Source organism: Mauremys mutica, chromosome 5, assembly GCF_020497125.1.
Source record: "Mauremys mutica isolate MM-2020 ecotype Southern chromosome 5, ASM2049712v1, whole genome shotgun sequence".
In the NCBI taxonomy this organism is placed as follows: Eukaryota; Metazoa; Chordata; order Testudines; family Geoemydidae; genus Mauremys; species Mauremys mutica.
The window spans coordinates 108,635,383-108,654,895 of record NC_059076.1 but is presented as its reverse complement, the minus strand read 5'-3'; the positions used below and the strand labels follow the sequence as shown (position 1 = coordinate 108,654,895).

Below are 19,513 nucleotides of genomic sequence, written 5' to 3'. Positions count from 1 at the left end.
ACCCATTGATTAAAACTAACTTTATTTGTTTAAATCTAGGTCTTAATGTCTCTGTATTTCAATTATCCCATCTGTAAATTGGATACAATTGTCCATGTTTCTGCTAATAATAGTCACTCCTATCTCTTATTTAGCACTTTTCATCCATAGAGTTCAAAGTTTTTTACAAAGGAGGTCATTATCATTATCTCCATGTTACAGCTGGGGAAACTGAGGGACACTGCAGTGATGTGACTTACCCAAGGTCACACAGCTGGCAAGCAGCAGAGCTGGGAATTGAAACCATGTCTCCTGAATTCTAGCCCTGTGCCCTATTCAGTAGGCAACACTCCTTTTTAATCAAAGTTCTTTGACGTACATAAATGTTATCAATATTATTATTGTTCTCATTAGCTATGACTAACTGGCCATTTGCAGATACAGACACACGTGCTTATTCCTTTGTTGTAAATCTCTGTTATTTCAGCATTAATTAATTCCATCTTATTGTAAAGTAGTATTTATTTTCACATTACTTGATCATTAATTACTCTTCACATGGCTTCTGTTGTAATCATAGAACAGTAGGACTGGAAGGGACCTTGAGAAAACAGGTGCTAACTTTTATTTTTCCCAGTGGATGCTCCATCCCTGCTCTACTCCGAGGCCCCGTGCCTGCTCTGCCCCCCCTCCACCTCTTCCTTCCCCCACTCCACTCCCTCCCCTGAGGCCTGCTGCTCCCTGCCCTCTCCCGAGCTCCTGCCGCCAGCCACCCAGCAGCTGATTGGTGGCCCCACCCAATAGCTGTGGCTGGTGGGTGCTGAGCACCCACTATTTTTTTCCCATGGGTGCTTGAGCCCCTGAACACCCACAGAGTCAGCGCCTATGTCTTGAGAGGTCATCTAGTCCAGTCCCCTGAACTCATGGCAGGACTAAGTATTATCTAGACCATCCCTGACGGGTGTGTGTCTAACCCGCTTTTAAAAATCTCCAGTGTTGGAGATTCCACAATTTCCTGGACAATTTATTCCAGTGCTTAACCACCCTGACAGGAAGTTTTTCCTAATGTCTAACCTAAGCCGCAATTTAAACCCATTGCTTCTTGTCCTATCCTCAGAGGTTAAGGAGAACAATTTTCCTGCCTCTTCCTGGTAACAACCTTTTATGTACTTGAAAACTGTTATGTCCCCTCTGTCTTCTCTTCTCCAGACTAAGCAAACCCAGTTTTTTCAATCTTCCCTCATAGGCCATGTTTTCTAGACCTTTAATCATTTTTGTTGCTCTTCTCTGTATTCTCTCCAATTTGTCCACATCTTTTCTGAAATGTGACACCCACATTTGACACAATACTCCAGTTGAGGCCTAATCAGCACAGAGTAGAGTGGAAGAATTACTTCTCCTGTCTTGCTTACAACATTCCTGCTAATACATTTCAGAATGACTGGCACCTGGATCTCTACCTGAGCCCCTCTCCCGCAGCATCTGGATCCCCCAGTGAGGTCCACACCCCCAGACCCCTCCGCCAAGCTCTATCCCCCCACACCCAGACACCCCCCGACTGAGCCCCAACCACCTTCACCTGAACACCCCTGCAGAGTCCCATTACCAACAAGCCCCTGTGAATCCAGATCCACCCCCACCCAGATCCCCCACTGAGCCACCCGCACCCAGAGTGCCCCACACAGAACCCTCTCAACCCACACCTGGATCCCTTCACACTAAGCCCCTCCACACTTGGATCCTGCCTTGCTGAGCCTGCCTGCCTACACTTGGTGCACCACTATTTGTAGCATTTTCAGAAAAGCTCAGCAGCAAATGGGGTTTTCCCCCTATGGAAAATCCTGACTTTTCATTGAAAAAAACAAAAGCCAAAACATTTTCATACTTTGACCAAAAAATCTAAAAATTTTCTAGAAAAGCAGATACTGTCCGTGAAAATTTTCATTTAATCAAAACCCCAATTTGTGTCACTTTTTTGGGGCCATCCCCAATGTTCAGTTCAGCAACATCATCACAGTATCCATTATTAGCACGAACTATTTTTACCAAAGTCTAGTTATTTTCAGTAATAAAAACTTGAATGGTAGAACTGCTTGTTTGTTTATAAAATAGTACACGTGTGGTTGAAAAGCCATGTGATCCATCTAGTTCTATTTACCTAGGGCCTGAATCACAAGAACCTTTTACCCTGCTCTAGCAACGTAAGGGGCCGTAAGGTCAGCATTAATTAAATGTAAAATGTAAATTATAATCAGGCACCTAGTGTATTGCATTGTTTTTATCCATTGCAAATAATTGCTCATTTCTATTGAGCCTGTGTTCAATTGTAAAATTTTGCAATGCTACATTTGATCACAAACAGTACGCACACACCTTTGGACTTTTGGCAGAATTCTAATATTATATATCTAACCAGATAAATGAAAACAAGTTGTCATTATTACCCTAAATGCAGACTGCATTATGATATTTGCACTTTATTTAAGTTTGTATGAAAATTTTAATTTATGTTAGAAGGGAAACCAAAATTGGGCTTAGTATGGAAATTAAGATGCAAACTTTAATTATGGAGCAGTTGCTGTTGCAGAACAATATTTGACACATAGTACCTGTTTTTAAAATGCCTGTGTTCTGTGCCAAATGTGCATGTGCAAATACTATGATTACATGCAAATCAGGTATTTGTACATACAAGTGGCAGGTTTTGTATCCAGCTAGTCATTGGTGTCAAACCAAATATTGATTGGTCCATACGATTGTGATTAACCCCACACAATGCAATTGTGGTTTTTTCCTGTGCCAAAAAAATGAAAATTCTGCACACATTATTTTACAATTTTGCAAAATTTTGCAAATTTTATTTGTCAAATAAATGTGGAGACTCCAGCATGGCACTGGGGAGCACAGGCCACTGGTTGCACCAAGATAGGAGATCACTGTTCACCTCCCCCTAGGACACGGACTCAGCAGTGAGGCTGCACCCAACTCTGACACAGTGCAAGGACCGGGCCTGCCCAGAAACACCCCAGGGCCCTGCCCTGGATCACAGTTTGATGATGAGATTACCTGCACAGATTATATCCTCTAAAGCCAATGTGTGGCTACAAGATTTGTGTAGAACTAGCCTAACTGTAACACAAGATAAAAAGACAAATAAGCCAGTTACCATACAGTCAGCAATAGAAAAATAATTTTATTTACTCTTGTAAATAAAGCAGTGCAAAGAGATTAGATTTAACCGACAATAATGCATAGATGGATACAATTACCTATGACCTATATGATTTTATGTGTACACACCTGCTGAACACATACAGTCATTCCTTCCTACATCTACTCACTTTGTGCAGCTTTAAAATCAGACAGATGAGATCTATGCTCTGTATGATTACTTCCCGTGTATCCTGTTATCCTGCCTGTCCTAACTAGCACTTTTATTATTTATCATCATTTGTATTACCGTAGCCTACTGGACCTCTAGACATGGAATCAAAGACCCCATTGCACTAGTGCTGTATAAACATATTAATTAATGGAAATGACACCTGATCAGTAATTTAGTTCAAGGACAATTTAAGATATACTGTAAAACTGGAGAGAAATCCCTTCCTATGTTACCCATATGAGAATTTGAGAAGAAGCTGTTCACTGATTTACTGTGACGCTGCCACTTTTTTTTGTATTTTTTGGTAAAGGGAGCTGCTCCCTATAATCAGTTGCTCTTGTGCAGCTACCCGATAAATTCAAAGCAAACACAGACTGGCTACTAAGCCTCCAGGAACAGGGCTACAGGAAATTTAGCCTTGCGTCTAAATGTGGGCAAAGACTGTTTAGTCAAATATTAGATACCGTGGGTGAAATCTTAGCCGTATTGAAATCAATGGGAGTTTTGCCACCGACTTCAGCAGGGTCAGGATTTCACCCGTTTTTCTATTCCCATCAAAAACAAGACCATCCAATGCATGCAGATGTATAATCTCATGAGATAATCAACATGTATTCTTGGTTTGGTTTTTTAAAAATTTCCTTCTGCCTTATATAATAGATAGATTAGATCACTGGGTTTGCCCAGGTCTAACTAAGAGCAGGATTTAGCCCATAGAGTACGTAGTTAATACCATTCTATACAGTTGTGAACTCTTAGAATTGTAACTGCTCAAGACCATGCCATTCTGATGATTGCTTTGGAATTCCGATCTTTCAGAGAATTACCCCTCAGCTGGTCAAATGGGGATGCTGAGCTACATTATTTGTAAGAGTAGATTCCTCTTGCTCTGTTGATCTAATGTCACTGGTGTTTTCAGTGGAAGAATGTACATCTGGAGATTGTTCTGGCCGTGGTGCCTGAGAATCATTGGCTGTAGAAAAAACACAAATACAGAATAAATATTGAAATGTAGTACTTATATAAAGTATACACGTACCTATCTGGCTCCCATACAAACATCTAAATAAAACTACACGCAAGAAAAATCAAGCATTCAAAAATTAGGAAATGTCAAAATAAGTAGCCCAATGTAACTTTATCTGTGCCCCTTTGTGTGTATGCATTACGATGGCCCCTAAATTATATCACTTGCATCTGGTAATAAAGGACAGGGCTTTCAAAATCAAGTTTAGAATGTATCTGTGAACAATTTATATATGTTGTAAGTCTTATTTCTTAATAATTCAGTATATTTTATATTAATAAAGGAATATTTGTGATTATGAGAGATTATTTTCCAAAACTTAATTTGTATCTAAAGTGTTGATGGAGATTTTTCAAATCCTACCTAGGATAGTATTGTACTTTCACTTAGGGCAGGGGTTCTCAAACTGGGGTTCAGGACCCTTCAGGGGGTCACGAGGTTATTACATGGGGGGTTGTGAGCTGTCAGCCTCCACCTCAAAACCCACTTTGCCTCCAGCATGTATAATGGTGTTAAATGTATTAAAAAGTGTTTTTAATTTATAAGGGGGGGTTGCACTCAGATGCTTGCTATATGAAAGGGGTCACCAGTACAAAATTTGAGAACCACTGATTTAGGGCTTGTCTACATTGTGCTGCAGTGTGGCTGATGACAGGGGGTGTGAACTGCAGAACACACCCAAGCATTGAGCACTAACTGCCTTGTGTGGACACTGCTGGTGCAAAGTAAAAGTTAGCTTTAGAGAGAGGGCTACATTAATGTGAACTAGTATCTTTTCGTTTGCACTAGCGGGCTCATTTGCACCTGCGGGCTTGGCTACACTTACACTTCAAAGCGCTGCCGCGGCAGCACTTTGAAGCGCTAAGTGTAGTCAAAGCGCCAGTGCTGGGAGAAAGCTCTCCCAGCGCTGTCCGTACTCCACCTCCCTGTGGGGAATAACGGACAGCGCTGGGAGCGTGGCTCCCAGCGCTGGGGCTTTGACTACACTGGCGCTTTGTAGCGCCGCAATTTGCAGCGCTGCAGAGGGTGTGTTTTCACACCCTGCTGCAGCGCTGCAAATTTGTAAGTGTAGCCAAGGCCGCAGTGTCCACACAGGGTACTTTGTGTGCAACATTTTAGTGTATTCTGCAATTCACAACCCCGCCATCCACACTGTGGCACAGTGTAGACATAGCCTTAGTGACCGATTTTACTTTATTTGGTTACAGTAATAAGCCTGTCACCATACACCCATTCTACGAAGATTAGACGATAACATTTTTAAGTTTGCAAGAAAATATAATATAATGGAAACCCTCTTTCCATAATTTGTCCATATTTCTTCCACAGTTTGCTGATCAAAAACTGTCTTGTCCTTAGATACGTGCCTACCTTTGCTCTTTTTTTATTTGTGGCTGATCATGCTCTTCAGCTTTGTTGACCGATGATTTACTGTCTATTGCACATCATGAGCACTTTCCTTCCTAGACAATGTTTTTTTGTCTGTAATATTCCTTTAAACTGAAAAAAAAATTTCTAGGAGACTGAGGGCCAGTATGTGGCCCCAACATTGATTCTCTACTTCCTCCCTATCAGAAAAGAAAGCAATGGGCGGGATTTTCCAGTCCGTTAGATCCATTTTGACCCACTCTTGCTCTTCTATGACCGACTGTGCACTGGTGTAAAGTATGAGCTTCCACCCATTGGTGTAAGTCAGAGTTGCTCCCCAGTAACTATTACACTGGGACTGAGTGGCATGGGATGAGGGAAGCCCAACTGGCTCCACTGCCCATGCAGCTCAGTCAGGGTGCAGAATACAGCCCACTGAATCTTGTGGCAACAATCACCTGAAGTCATAAACTCATTAGTCTGGCTATTCACAAGGTGATAGGTATAAGGACTATAAAAGGAAATGATCTATTCCTTCGAGTTACTATCTCTTAAAGTTAATGCTATACTAGGAATCTTCATAACCACAGCCTTAACAACAGGTTTAAATTAGTCATCAGTGCCAGGTTTCATTCAGACTTCAGTAACTAATGTGATGGTCAAAGCATCAGAAAGGCTTAACACAAATGGTAACCAAAAAAAAGTGGTAATAAGCATAATCTCTCCTGTGATACTAATTAATTATCTGAACCTTTATTTCAAGGATAGGTTAAAAATCTTCTTACTGCTGCTTAACCCAACTCTAGTTATATAAAAATATTTTACTAGAATAGGACACATGAAATTGACATTACTGAACTGTCTGTTCATTATTTTTTGTTTGTTTTATTCCCATTATTCTAGTTAAATGTACTTCAAGAAAAGGAAGGAGTACAGAGATGAGGAAAAGAAATGTGCATGGCGCTGGAAGGAGTGATTTGTAATGTAGGATTCAGAGAGCTAAGTATGTATTACTTGGAGAAGTGATGACTACGAAAGGCCATGATAACAAATATCTGGTGGGTGTGAACATAGAAGGGAGAGGAATTACAAAATGAGGATGGTACACTGAGTATGATGAAGAGTATGAAAATTCAGAATGCATTAGGAGGATAAAATTCCTAAAACAAAAGTTTAGGCTGGATATCAGGGAAAACAGTATAATAGTGAGGTGTATTGTGGAATACTCTCCCCAGGGAAGTGATAGAAGATAGATCACTTGGAGCATGTGAAACCTTGTTGGGAAAAAAACACTCAAAGTATAGTGGGGGGTAATCCTGCACTGGCAGAGAGATGGGCTCTCTAATTACTAGATCTTTACCCATTTCTGTGACTATCATTCCAAACAGAAGGAAACTGCAGTTTTCAAGCTACAATAATTATGTTAAAAACAGCCAAGGCCTTAAAAAGAACAGGAGTACTTGTGACACCATAGAGACTAACAAATTTATAAATTTGTTAGTCTCTATGGTGCCACAAATACTCCTGTTCTTTTTGCGGATACAGACTAACACAGCTGCTACTCTGAAACCAAGGCCTTAGTAACAAAAGCCCTTAAATCACTTATACGTCTATTAATAGCTTTTTGGAGGGTGAAAAGGTAAAAACAGTATCTTACTTAGGATGCTGAAATAAAGCAGAGCGCTACAATGCTATACAACATAATAAAAATGATTTTCAGCTCCTCTAATCAAATTGTGTTTGGTTAAAATTGGTGAAAGAATGGTGAAATTGTTCCTGGGGGGGAAATGGCAAATATCAATGCACAGTTCAAAATTACTGATCTGGTGCAAAATTATTATTCTGTGCTTGAGGCCTGAGTCTGCACACCCTTACTCATGCTGATGCTTTGGAAGGCAATAGGACTACTTGTGTGAGTCAGATCTACTCCTGCAATTAAGAGACTGAATTTGTAGGAAATTACTTGCTTTAAATTATATATAAACTGCATGCTGGCACCAAATCTTGAAGTCTGTTATAACTTTGAAGTTCCCTATTTTATGTCTAGAATTATTTTTTTCTAGATTATTTCAGCCTGACCATGGCAAATACTTACCAGACAGAGACTGAAAATATTGCACTGCAAATGCAACCAATATTGACACAAGAAAGGTTCCCATGAAGTAGATCTGCAATAAGTTTAGAAATGTGTGTTAGATCAATACAAAGGCAGGTCCCGGACTCTAACTGTACTGATGAATGCGACAATGGAATAATACATACCAGAGTAGAATGCAAAATGTTATTCCAGAAAACTCTTAAGTAAAAATAAAGCAAAGCTAATGAGCATGGATTAATTAATTCTTGATTGCTATGACTCCAGCACCTATAAACAAAAATAAAAAGTGGTGTTGAATATTTTGTTTTGTACTTCTATAGCAATGGGACTACAAGAAGTAAGAATGGTAGCACTGGGCCCTAAGTGACTTACCCAAAGTCGCACAGCCACTCAGTAGCAAAGCTGGGAATAGAGCTTTCATTCCCTAACTCATAGGTCTATGCATTAACCACTAGGTCATCCTTCCTCATTTATCTGTAAGGTGATTCTACAATGTTACAGATTACTGAGTGAACTTTCAGTACATACTGTACTTCACTTAGAGCATAGAATGGGAATTGCTTTATGTGATATCAAGAAAACTAGCTCTCTGTAAGTAAATGGAACAGATATAACTGTTACGTATCTGTAACTGGAGTTCTTAGAGATGGAATCTGCGTGGTCCTACTCACAGGACACACCGGCGGGTGCAGTTGAGGCGCTGGAACCTTTTTTGTAGCAGAGCCCCTAAGAATGCTCATGAACCCCTCCCTACCTCTCTCTTCTGTGTTCCTGCAACTTCTGAAGGTGAGGCTATGAAAGGGGGTGTGGCACTTCCTGCTGCCACAGTTCCTTCCAACCTTGCCTTCTCAAGTCAAAATTCCATTAGGATTCCCAGGAATGTGGGTGCGGAGTGCAGAGCCCATCCCCACAAAACTTCCAGTTACAAGTAAGTAACCTCCATTTCTTCTTCAGATGTTTGCTGCACAGTCCCACTCACAGGATAGTTTGGCAAGCAGTACCCCATCATGAAAGGTGGGACTCAGAGTCACAATTGAATAGGAATTATAGTACTGCTCCATCAAACAGATGTTAGGTCTAGGGAGAAGTTTTGTAAAAAGTATGTGTGGAGCTCCAAGTAGCAGCCCTATAGGGCTCTGCAACTGGGACATGTGATGGAGGTAGCAATTGTTCTGATAGTATGACCCAACCCCAAGAAGGGGTGGAATGAATGCTAGCTTATAGATTTCCTCTATGCCCTGTCTAACCCCACTAGATAAAGTCCGAAGAGAGTGGTGTGTCTTTTATGGTTGTCTGCATATGAAATAAAGAGAGTGGATGATTTCTGAAATTCCTCGATTCTATTAATACAGTAAGCCAGAGCTCTTTTAGCATCTATCATATGCAACTTTGACTCCCCTATGAGAGTGTAAACCCTAGGGGAAAAAATTCTGATTAACATGAAAGTCAGGTACCACCTTGGGAAGGAATCTAGGATTAGGGCGGAGGCCACCGTATCCTTGTGGAAGATACCTGATGAGCCATGTGGTGGTAGTTCACTCATTTACCTAGCTGAGGCTGTGGCTACTATGAAAGCAATTTTTATAGATAGATGGTACAGACAGCAGTCTTCCATAGGCTCAAAGAGAAGTGTCATTAGCTGTTTAAGGAGTAAATTGAGATACCATGATGGTATTGGATCCTTTAGTTGTGGATAGATATTGGCAAGTATGACCCAGGGATCTCTGGGTACCCACAGGCAGAGGGCACAGCAGGGCATAGGGCTACATAGATCCCCTGGATCTGGTCTCTACATAATAGTTCATCAAAGGGTCTCGTATAAGGACTCTACTGAAAGCCTGTGTCACACGGATATCATATCCATTGCGAAATGTATGGATGCATAATATGTAATGAGTTATGTATATATACACTTAAGATAATGCTCTTAAGGTTTGTGAATTGGGATTGGTCTCCAAGAGGGGATAAAACAAGTTTCTTTCAAGCAGGAGATGCTCTAGATGGCTGGCTGTATGTAAATTGAGTATTGGATACTTCACAATGGATGCCTATTTACAGACTGAGTAAAATGCTAATTAAGAGACTGCAAAGTCCCCAGAGGAGTTTCTCTGCAGGAAAAACAACCAGCAGGGGATACACTGTTTGCAGTGAAGAAAATGGATTGTTTGATCTATTTTGGGGTTGCACAGGTACACCTTAACCTAAGGGACAAGCTGCCAGTGTGTTTGTTTTATGAATGGAGCATCACAGCCTGTTTGGCTGTTTAACCCTGGGGGTGAGTCTTTGAGTGAGCTAACATTTATGAGGCAGGTTGTCCTGTTAGTTAAGTTTAGGCTCTAGAAAACATGTTACAACTTTATTTTATATGTCATTATTTATTTCCATTAAGTCTACCTGCTTCTTCTTTAAGCTCTATTATTTGTTAAATAAACTTTTACCTGGTTTCACTATAACCATATCTAAGTGCTGTAAATTGAGGTGAGCAGTGATCCTGAGATGTAACTGGTAAGCTGAGGTGTACTGTTTCTTTGGGAATAGTAGATCTGTGAATTCTGTGAGGGTCCATGGACAGAACAATCCAGGGGTATGACCCTTGCCAGGCACAGACAAGGCTTCCTCGCACTAAAGGCAGGTGGTGGTGAGGTGCCTCACAACCCCGGGTGCCCCCAGGAAGCATGACAGCAAGTTCCTTCATAAATTTTCTAACTGTATTATGTGCAACCCTGCAAGGTGAGGATCTCATCTATAAATTTCTTTAACGACAATTCATGAAGTTCTGTTACTCTCTGTTCAGCTGATCTACCAGGCTGTTGTCCTTGCTTGCTAGGTATAGAGCTATTGGATAAAAATTGTGCTGGATACGGCAATCCCATAATGCAACTGCTTCTTTGCACAATTGGGAAGCGTGAGACCCTCCCTATATGTTGATATAATCCATTGTCGTGTTGTCTGTGACAATTGCATTACCTGTTCTGGCTGTGAGGCAGACATAATTTGAGAGCCCAATGGATTGCTCTCATTTCCAGGTTATTTTCCTGAGAACGCCAATTACCTTGAACTATTTGCTGAAATGCACTTCCCATCCCTGTTGGTGGCATCCAAGGTGACTGTTTCAGATGGAGCTGGAGAGTTGAAAGCTACCCCTCTCAGAACATTGTAATGTTGAGTCCACCATGTCAAGGATAGCAGTATCTTACTTGGAATGGTCAACTTTATGCACATGCCATCTGTGCTTGGTCTGTAACTTAACATCAGCCAAAGCTGCAGACTCTTCATCCTGAGCCGAGCATAAGTTGTGACATAAGAGGCTAAACCCATGAAGCCTAGAAAGAACATGCCTCTAAGTGGGATCTTGATGAAGCCCCTCTGTAGTGGATTGATGCTTCAGGTATCTTTCTTCTAATAGAAAGGCTTTGCCCTCCAGGGAACTGAGACCTGCTCCTATAAAAGGAATCCTTTGTGTAGGTAGCAGAAGAGATTTTTTTTTCTTGTTTACTATGAGTCCTAACCTTTTGAAGAGGGAGCATGCGTAAAGTTTGCAACCATGGAAAGATACTTTGTAAATATCCATGGGACAGTTGCTGGGTAAGATTTAGTACTGGAAGTGGTCTTGTCTAACCAGGAAATGAAGATATTTTTTATGCCTGTATCTGATATAGATATGGAAGTACATATATTTCAGATTGAGAGCTGTAAACCAATCTAAGGTGGTCAGGAATGCTATGATAGATGCTTGTGTCAACATGGGGAAATGGATTTTTTGATAAAGGAGACAGGCCTTCCATAGATCTAATGTTGCACAAAGTCCTCAGTTTGTCTTTGGTACCAGAAAATATCTGGAGTAGGAACCTTGTCCTTTGAATTCCCTTGGCACCTCCTCTGTGGCTCTTGATTCCAACAAGGACTGGATCTCTGATCTTAACACACTCAGAGGGTCCCTGAATCAGGATAGAAGTGGCACGCCGGCGGGGTGGAAGAAAGGAATCGAATCAATTGGCATAACCACTCAATAATATCTCCAGAATTCATTTGGGATGTGATGGAATTGTGAGCACTGATATAATAGAAAATTCGGGAAAGATGGCAGGGTTGGAAGGAGGTTACAGGTTGGTCTGAAGCTTCTGATCATCATGTCAAACTTGAGGTCTGATGTTTGAATTTGATGTTGCAACTGATCGTTGTTTTCCCTTCATTTGGGGCTTAAAAGGCTTTCTCCTCTGCGGCTGTGTAGAAGAAGGCTGTTGATGCTGAAAATGACATCTTTCTGATGACAATAAGATGATCCACAATAAGATGATGAAGAGGGGGATAGAATTTTCCATGGTACCTGAAAGACAGGTCTCAAACTCCTCTTCCTCTGAGCTAGGTAGACACCTAAAGGTCTTGCAGTAGACCTCATGTCCTTCATCTTCTCCAGTATCTCCTTGGCCTTATTACTAAATAACCACAAGACCTCTGAAGAGAAGATCTTCTACCTTCAATTTGGTTTCAGGTTGGAGAAAGAAGATCTGAGTCAAGCATATCAGCGTAGTATGATAGCTGAATCAACCATTCTCACTGCTGAATCTACAAAATGAAAAGAAGCTCTAAGAATATTTAACCATTGCCTGCCCCTGTGTTTCCAAGGTGTTGGACAGATTTCTTAGCTCTTTGGGGAGTGTTCTGGCAAACATGAACATCTTTTCCCATAACTGATATTGATAATTTAACATTACTGCCTGGTAACTTGCTACTCTAATTCTGAGCTATGCAGATGAAAATACCTATCTATCAGCGGCATCCATCTTCTTTTACTCCCTGTCAGAAGGTGTGGAATGTGACTGCCCTCTTCTGGATCTTTGTTCCACCCCCGCCACCACTAAAGACTTAGGGGTAGGGTGTGCATGAAAGAATGAAAACTTGTAGAGCAATAAATATAATTTGTCAGCTTTTTTCAATATAGCCTGACAAAGTGAAGGAGTAGACCAACTGTCTTCACAGGCTGCAATAGCTTATCTAATATTGGACAGATAATCTTATTTTAAAACAGGATTGAGGTTTCCAGTGTGACTGATGGAATTGCAGTGCCATTGCCATTCTGTCCACAAGTTTGTGGAACTGTAAAGCATCATCAGAAGGATTTGAAACTGAAGCAACTCCAATATTTTCATCCAGGAAAGATTCATCATCAAGTTCTGGCTCCAACTCTTGATAGTCCACCTGAGCTGTAGGCTCCTCCTCTTCTTCCGAAAGAGTATCAGAAATTACAGTAGGAGAACGATCCTCTAAAACAGGAGAAGTCAACTGATCTGGGAATCTCGGAGATGAGAACTAAGATATTTTCTGACCCCTCATCGGAGAGGAGTTCTGACAAGAATTCAAAACATGCCTATACTGTCTATGTGAAGGTCAGTAGGGCCACCTAGCCCACAGTGGTATCTGCCAATCATGCCACTAACTAAACTCAGGCTCCATGTCATATCTAGAAAGACATGTTTTCTAGACACCAAACCTAGAAGTGTGTTCTTTCTCATGAGCATGGAAACTGGGAGGTATGTTGGTATACCTAACGTGAGATGATCCTTCCTCAGACTCTGGATACAACCTCAGATCCAATCGGATCAGACACAGATTACTGGAGAAACTACAAGATCTGACGTGTAAAACTGAGAAGGGGAAACAAATGTATTGGTAGAGACACAGGGTGTGTTAGGGGGAGAAAGGGAGTTGTCTTATTATCTGTGAGAATTCATCCAGTCTCCTCCTTTTCTCTCTCTGGGAGATCTGAGGAGTATAACTAGTGGGAGCTTTCCTATTATCCCCCTAACTGATAGGGGAGAAATCATTTTTGTCCTTTGTAGATCTGCCAACAGATCTGACTTCGCATTTTATGGTGCTCTTGCGATATCACTGCAGAGACTGGGGCAGTTTGGATGGGTGATGTAGAAACAACTGTTGGCTCTGGAATGATCTTCAGGTCTGATGTGAACTTCAGGAGTGGTGGATGACTCTTAAGCAGGGATTTACCCTGAGCTAGAATCTATCTTAGTCTTTGATTTAGGATCCAATGTTCTCTGATTTGGATCTGATGGATACAAGAAGTGTCCTGAACGTGGTTTGGCCCTACTAATGGGAACCTTCTTGTCTCCCACAGTTTTTCTCGGAACCAAAGTAGAAGGATCTGAAGGCTTTTCCCGTGGTTTGGCTCTAATTTCTGAGACTGGCACCGATGAAGTCTGAGTGTGTTGAGATCGGATCCAATCATCTGCGAACTTACTGCACTGAGGTCTTGGATCCTGATCCTGGGGCAGATACTGGAAACTTTTGAATAGTGCTCTTCATCTTTTTAGTCCCTGATGGGTCAGGAGCTGACACTGGCCTTTTCAAATTAGATACGGACTCTTTAGATGAGCTGTATCTGGGAGGCTTTGCAGCCAGAGCTTCTTGCAGCAATAAGGCTTGCAGCCTGTTCTAGAGCTCCTTCTAAGTTCTTGGGTAAATGTTCTGCAGATGGAGCACCTTGAAGGCGAGTGCTTTCTCTGAGGCATGCCACGCATCTGGTATGGGCATCTGACACCAGGAAGACTGCTGGACAAGACATGCATCTTTTGAAGCTAGGTCTCTTAGCTTTCAGAACCACCATGGAACTTACAGTCAGAACTGAAGGTTTAACTAACTATCCTAAGAATAAAAATCTAACCACTAACACTGACACTACACTAAGCTAAGGCACTGAGTTGTTTTAGAGAGAAGAATCCAGGTTAAATAGAACTGGAGAGTTTCACATCTGTCCGCTGTTGCAGCTGGAAATAACTGAGGGAGCACCGCGCCCCCCTTTTCTATAGCCCTGCCCTCAGAATGTTCAGGAACGCAGAGGGGAGGAGCAGGAGGGGCGTGTGTGCGTGCTAACAGGCACTGTTACGAGAAGGTTCCACTTTCTGAGCTGCACACACTAGCGCATCGCATGAGTGGGAATGTGCAAAGGACACTTGAAGAAAAACCAGAATTTCCAAAGTGAAAGCAGACAAATGTCAGCATGTCATAGCAAAGCGAGCAGAAATAAATGGAAGCCGTTCCTAATTCAGTACTCTATATTATTTCTCATATTTGCAGTTAAAAGCCTATCTTAGGCATTTTACAAATGGAACAGGTACAAATTGCTAGAGCCTAGTTTGTCAGTAAAATTTAAGGCTCCATTGTGGGATCAGAGTACTCAACTAGTCCCAGTGATGTTTACAACAAGTAATAATGTGAGTAAAGATAAGAATTCTAGCTCTTGGTACTGAAAGATGAATATATAAACTCACCTTTGATAAAGCTCCTGAAGGATGGAACTATTACTAGACCGGAGAGTCCTGTTGATCTCTAAGTGATCTAAAATGTAGGGAGGAATGGAATTACCCTCTTCCACGAGAAGGGCCAAATTAAAGAATCCCTAAAATACATAAAATATACAATTATATAGAAGAAAATACATGAATCTAAGGTCTGATCCTGCACCACTGAGCTCAATGAAAGTTTTATCACTGACTTCAGTGGAAGATAGATTGGGCTACTGATCAGCATGTCAATAATTACAATTGTTTTTTTACCTTTTTTACTTTAATACCATATGGTTCTGTGATCTTCACTGAATAAATGTGAGCACCTTATTTCCCCAAGATATGCTCATGTGAACGATACATTTACAAGAGCATCAGAAACAAGAAAACATTCCCCAGGCTAATTCTAGTTCATCTTAGTGTAATGTTAAGCACCATTTTCTCAAACTAGCTCACCAAGGATCTAAGTTTTTCATCCCTAGATCCTGTCTAAATACAGCAACAATTGAAGAGCACATCACCACGACATGTCTTATACAAAGACTGAAAGCAGAAATGGACCATGTTCTGTTCCCAGTTAGTTCCCTCTCACGTAACCCTACTGACTTCAATGGACGTTGCAATTGTGCATCTGAGAGGAGAATTTAGCTCAAAATGGCTCAGGCTCAGATCCTGCAACTGCATCTGCTTGGGCAGACCTCTGCCTTCAGTAGGGCACTCCAGAGATACAAGGGTCTGTCTGTGTAGATGCAGTTGCAGGATGGAGCTTTGAAGTGTCGTTCCCATTTAAAACTGAAGACACATGTTTCTCTTTGCTTTCCATTTTAGCTGCTGTTGCAGACACTGGCAGCTTTTTGTTTAAAGATCCTCAGGGTGGGTCCCAACTCTGGTAACTGCTCAAATCACATGCAATAATTTTTCTGGTGTCCATGAGAGTTCCATATGCCTAGGGACAGCAGAATACTGAAGAACATCTGCTATGAGGATCTGAGAACAAAATGCTGCCCAGTGTTAAACTACTCATGTCTTTGGTACAATGTCTTGGAATATCTTGGCATTATGAGAGCACATATGCTGAAGTTTTTTGTTGTTCACGGGAACATACTGGGCCAAGTTCATCCCAGGAGTAACGCTTGGCTTTAAGGGAAGTGCACTAATATTATTAACTTGTATTACTACAGTAGCACCGAAAAGAGTAACAATAAACTAGACTCTTCACCTTTAGCCCTGAAAACATCCCCCAGGCTAATTCTAGTTCATCTTAGTGTGAAAGAGCAAACTCGTTACTCAGATCATACTTTAAAATAAATGATACATTTATACCAGTAGGTGTGTTCACTGCATGTGTGTATCTTGACTATTTATAGCTTGTTCTTAGAACTGATATTTCAACAAGGTATTTTTGTAACCGTGAAGATACCTGTGAATCTCCCTCTAATGCAGCTTGTGCATACATCTGCACTGACAACTCAAGGTCTTTAGAGTGGTTCTGGTAACCATAGTAATAGAAGTCTCCCATCTTCAAGTAAGCTGTGGAAGGTAACAGTAGCAGGGCATTAACAAATATTTGTATAGAGAGAGATGAACTATTAATATATTTGAAGAATTTACTGAATTTTCCATTCAGAGCATTGTATTATGGATAATCATAGTTTCTCTCTGCTTAACATTGTGACCCTCTTTCTATGCCAAGCCCACCAACCTCTGAAAAAACACATTCTGAATGAAATTTCTCATGGTTCTTCTTCTGCCAGGCAATGCTCTTAGGAGGACATTTCAGGTTAATCAGGTAAGGCATTTTGAAGACACGAGTTTAATTAAAAATGGGTTTTCCTACTCTTGAAAAAATTTCTAAGAAGACTGTGCAGTGTAATCTCTACCACAAAACTAACAATAACCTCCAAACCCCCCCAGATCTAGAAACTTCAAATTGTTTTATTCATTCAGCTTCATTAAAACTACTGGTGTCTAATAGTCTTTTGGGGGAAACACTGGGCTTAGTGGAGTTGTTAGCCCTGATCATGTGAACTGGCTTCAAACACATCTGTTCTGTTTAGATGCTTATTCTGTACCCATCACTGTGGTAAATGAAAACCTCTCCAAAGTACAGAGCTGTGTTGTGCCTATGGATAGAATTTCTCTAGGTTAGTTGTTCAAATCCTCCCCAAACACAGAGGAACTGAATGGCTAGAATTATCTTGGCACAGAGCCAAGTGATGCCTGGGATGGCTTTTAAGGACTCCTATCTCTGATATAGAATGGTGATGAAATGCTCCAGCAGAGGACATTTGGTCCAAGTGTGTCTGATCATTACAGTAGCCCATGCTGCAGAGTTTATAACCCCCCCAGGAGCCCGTGAGGCAGATTTTATGAGCTCTAGCATTCAGCTCTTGCAGAGTTTATAAATTTTCTGTGGGCTCAATCCCACTGCAGTCTATGGGAGTTTTGCCACTGACTTCAATCAGTGCAAGATTGAGCCCTATATTACTTACAAACAAAAACTTGTCTTTTTAACATTCATTCCAAAAGAGACATGAAATCCTGACTCCATTTAAGTCAAGGGATGTTTTGCAATTAATTTCACCCTAGAAGTCTGATGAACTTTAGATGCTTCTCTGGCATAAGACTGCGCTCACGAAGTCTGTAAGTTCTGTGAGCCAAATCACAGGATGTTACACACTCCATTAGAAAAACCTGTGGTGTTTGTAAGTTCCAATGGGTGAATCACTCTGGACTGAGTTGGGTACAGATACCAACTGTGTGGTACTGGATTCAAATATTATGTTGTTTTTCTGTTTCATTGAATAGCTTGCATTATTATTATACTACACTTATAACAACAAAACATTGTCTCAGAATGAAATATAGCAATTGTATCAGTGTTTTTAAATACAGGATAAAATTTTCAAAAGCTTCTAACTGACTTAGGAGACTAAGCTTCATTGAAAGTCACAGATTGATTTTAAGTCCAGAAGCAACCAACGGCTCATCTATTCTGACCTCCTGCATAACACAGGCCATAGAATTTCTCCTAGTTACCCTGTATTGAGCCCAGTAACGTGTGTTTTACTACAGCATAACTTCCAGAAAGGCATCGGGTCTTGATTTAAAGACCTCAAGAGATGAAGAATCCACCACCCTCCTAGGTAGTTTGTTCCAGTGGTCAGTCACCCTCACTATTACAAATGTGTTCCTTATTTCTGATTTGAATTTGTCTGACTTTTAACTTCCAGTCATTGCTTCTTGTTATGCTTTTCTCTTCTAGATTAAAAAGTCCTTTAGTACCCATATATTCGCTCTGTGAAAGTACTTACACACCATAATTAAGTCATCTCTTCTTTTTGATAAGCTACACAGACTAAGCTCTTTAAGTGTCTCATTATAAAGCACTTTCATTAAGGGCATTTTTTCCAGCATGTGAATCAGTGACTTAGTCACTTCTGAAAACAAGACTTAGGCTCTTAAGTCACTCAGGTGCTTTTGAAAATGTTATTCACTAACTTAAAAAAAAATAGGAAATTCTCTGACAAACTGCATTAAGATACAGGTAAGCCTGCAAAGAGATATATATTTCTACTACTGAAATTCCTGTTGGAACACTGCAGTTATAAAAGAAAAAGGTGTGAATGGCAGGAGTTTCTAATTTAAAGTTTCCTTTCTGAAAAGGCTGCTCTGCATATTTCTGGGGGACCAGTCCTGGGTCCCGTGGTCCAAGAACCAAGGAAGGGCAAAGGAAGCTTACAACCATTTTGCTGTCCACACTCAAATTGTGTCATATGCAAAAAGCTAGACCTCCCCATAATCCATCCCCTTTCTTTCCTTAATTTGCTCATTAGCATAAAAATTTCACACTGTATACACAGTTGTTACATTCTCATTGTAACTAATGATTAAAACTGAAATCCTATAATATCTGAATTAATAAAAAGTTTGCTATACATACCAAATGAGGGAGCATTGCTCTGAGATATGGAGAAATTATAGTATCGCCAAACACAATTAGTAGCTAAGTATCTTCTTGCTAGTTCCTGGAAAGAAAAAGAGTGGATCCATTTATATCACAGGAAAGTTATTAGTATTACAGTATCACTAATGATTTAAAAGGACCATGTATTATGAATAAATTTACTTACTGGTCTCTCTTCACAGATATGTGCTAAGTTTGTCTGTGACACTTCAATCCCAGCCTCTGCTGCTAAAACATAATACAGAAGAGCTTCATGCCTAAAACAGAGGACAGAAATAAAAATAAAATAAAAACTGAAATCATCAGGATTTCGCTATAGTTAGAACAACCAAATAAATTCTGAAACATTCGTTTGCCAAGCAGAATTTGTGAGCAAGGTTTAGAAAGA

The 19,513-nt window shown here is 40.7% G+C and overlaps 1 protein-coding gene and 1 long non-coding RNA gene across 2 annotated transcripts in view; one reads left to right on the top strand and one right to left on the bottom strand.

Moving 5' to 3' along the window:
- Window positions 1-19,513, top strand: part of LOC123370699 — a 92,190-nt gene that overhangs the window by 15,272 nt on the left and 57,405 nt on the right. The gene's annotated exons all lie outside the window — the stretch shown is intronic.
- Window positions 3,160-19,513, bottom strand: part of SEL1L3 (SEL1L family member 3) — a 70,686-nt gene continuing 54,332 nt past the window's right edge. The window contains exons 18-24 of the mRNA XM_045017414.1: window positions 19,292-19,382; window positions 19,102-19,186; window positions 16,579-16,688; window positions 15,144-15,271; window positions 8,022-8,124; window positions 7,855-7,927; window positions 3,160-4,337 (exon numbers count right to left, since the gene is read on the bottom strand). Of these exons, the coding sequence (XP_044873349.1) occupies window positions 4,195-4,337; window positions 7,855-7,927; window positions 8,022-8,124; window positions 15,144-15,271; window positions 16,579-16,688; window positions 19,102-19,186; window positions 19,292-19,382 (733 nt within the window). The 3' untranslated portion in view covers window positions 3,160-4,194. The remainder of the gene's footprint in view (window positions 4,338-7,854; window positions 7,928-8,021; window positions 8,125-15,143; window positions 15,272-16,578; window positions 16,689-19,101; window positions 19,187-19,291; window positions 19,383-19,513) is intronic.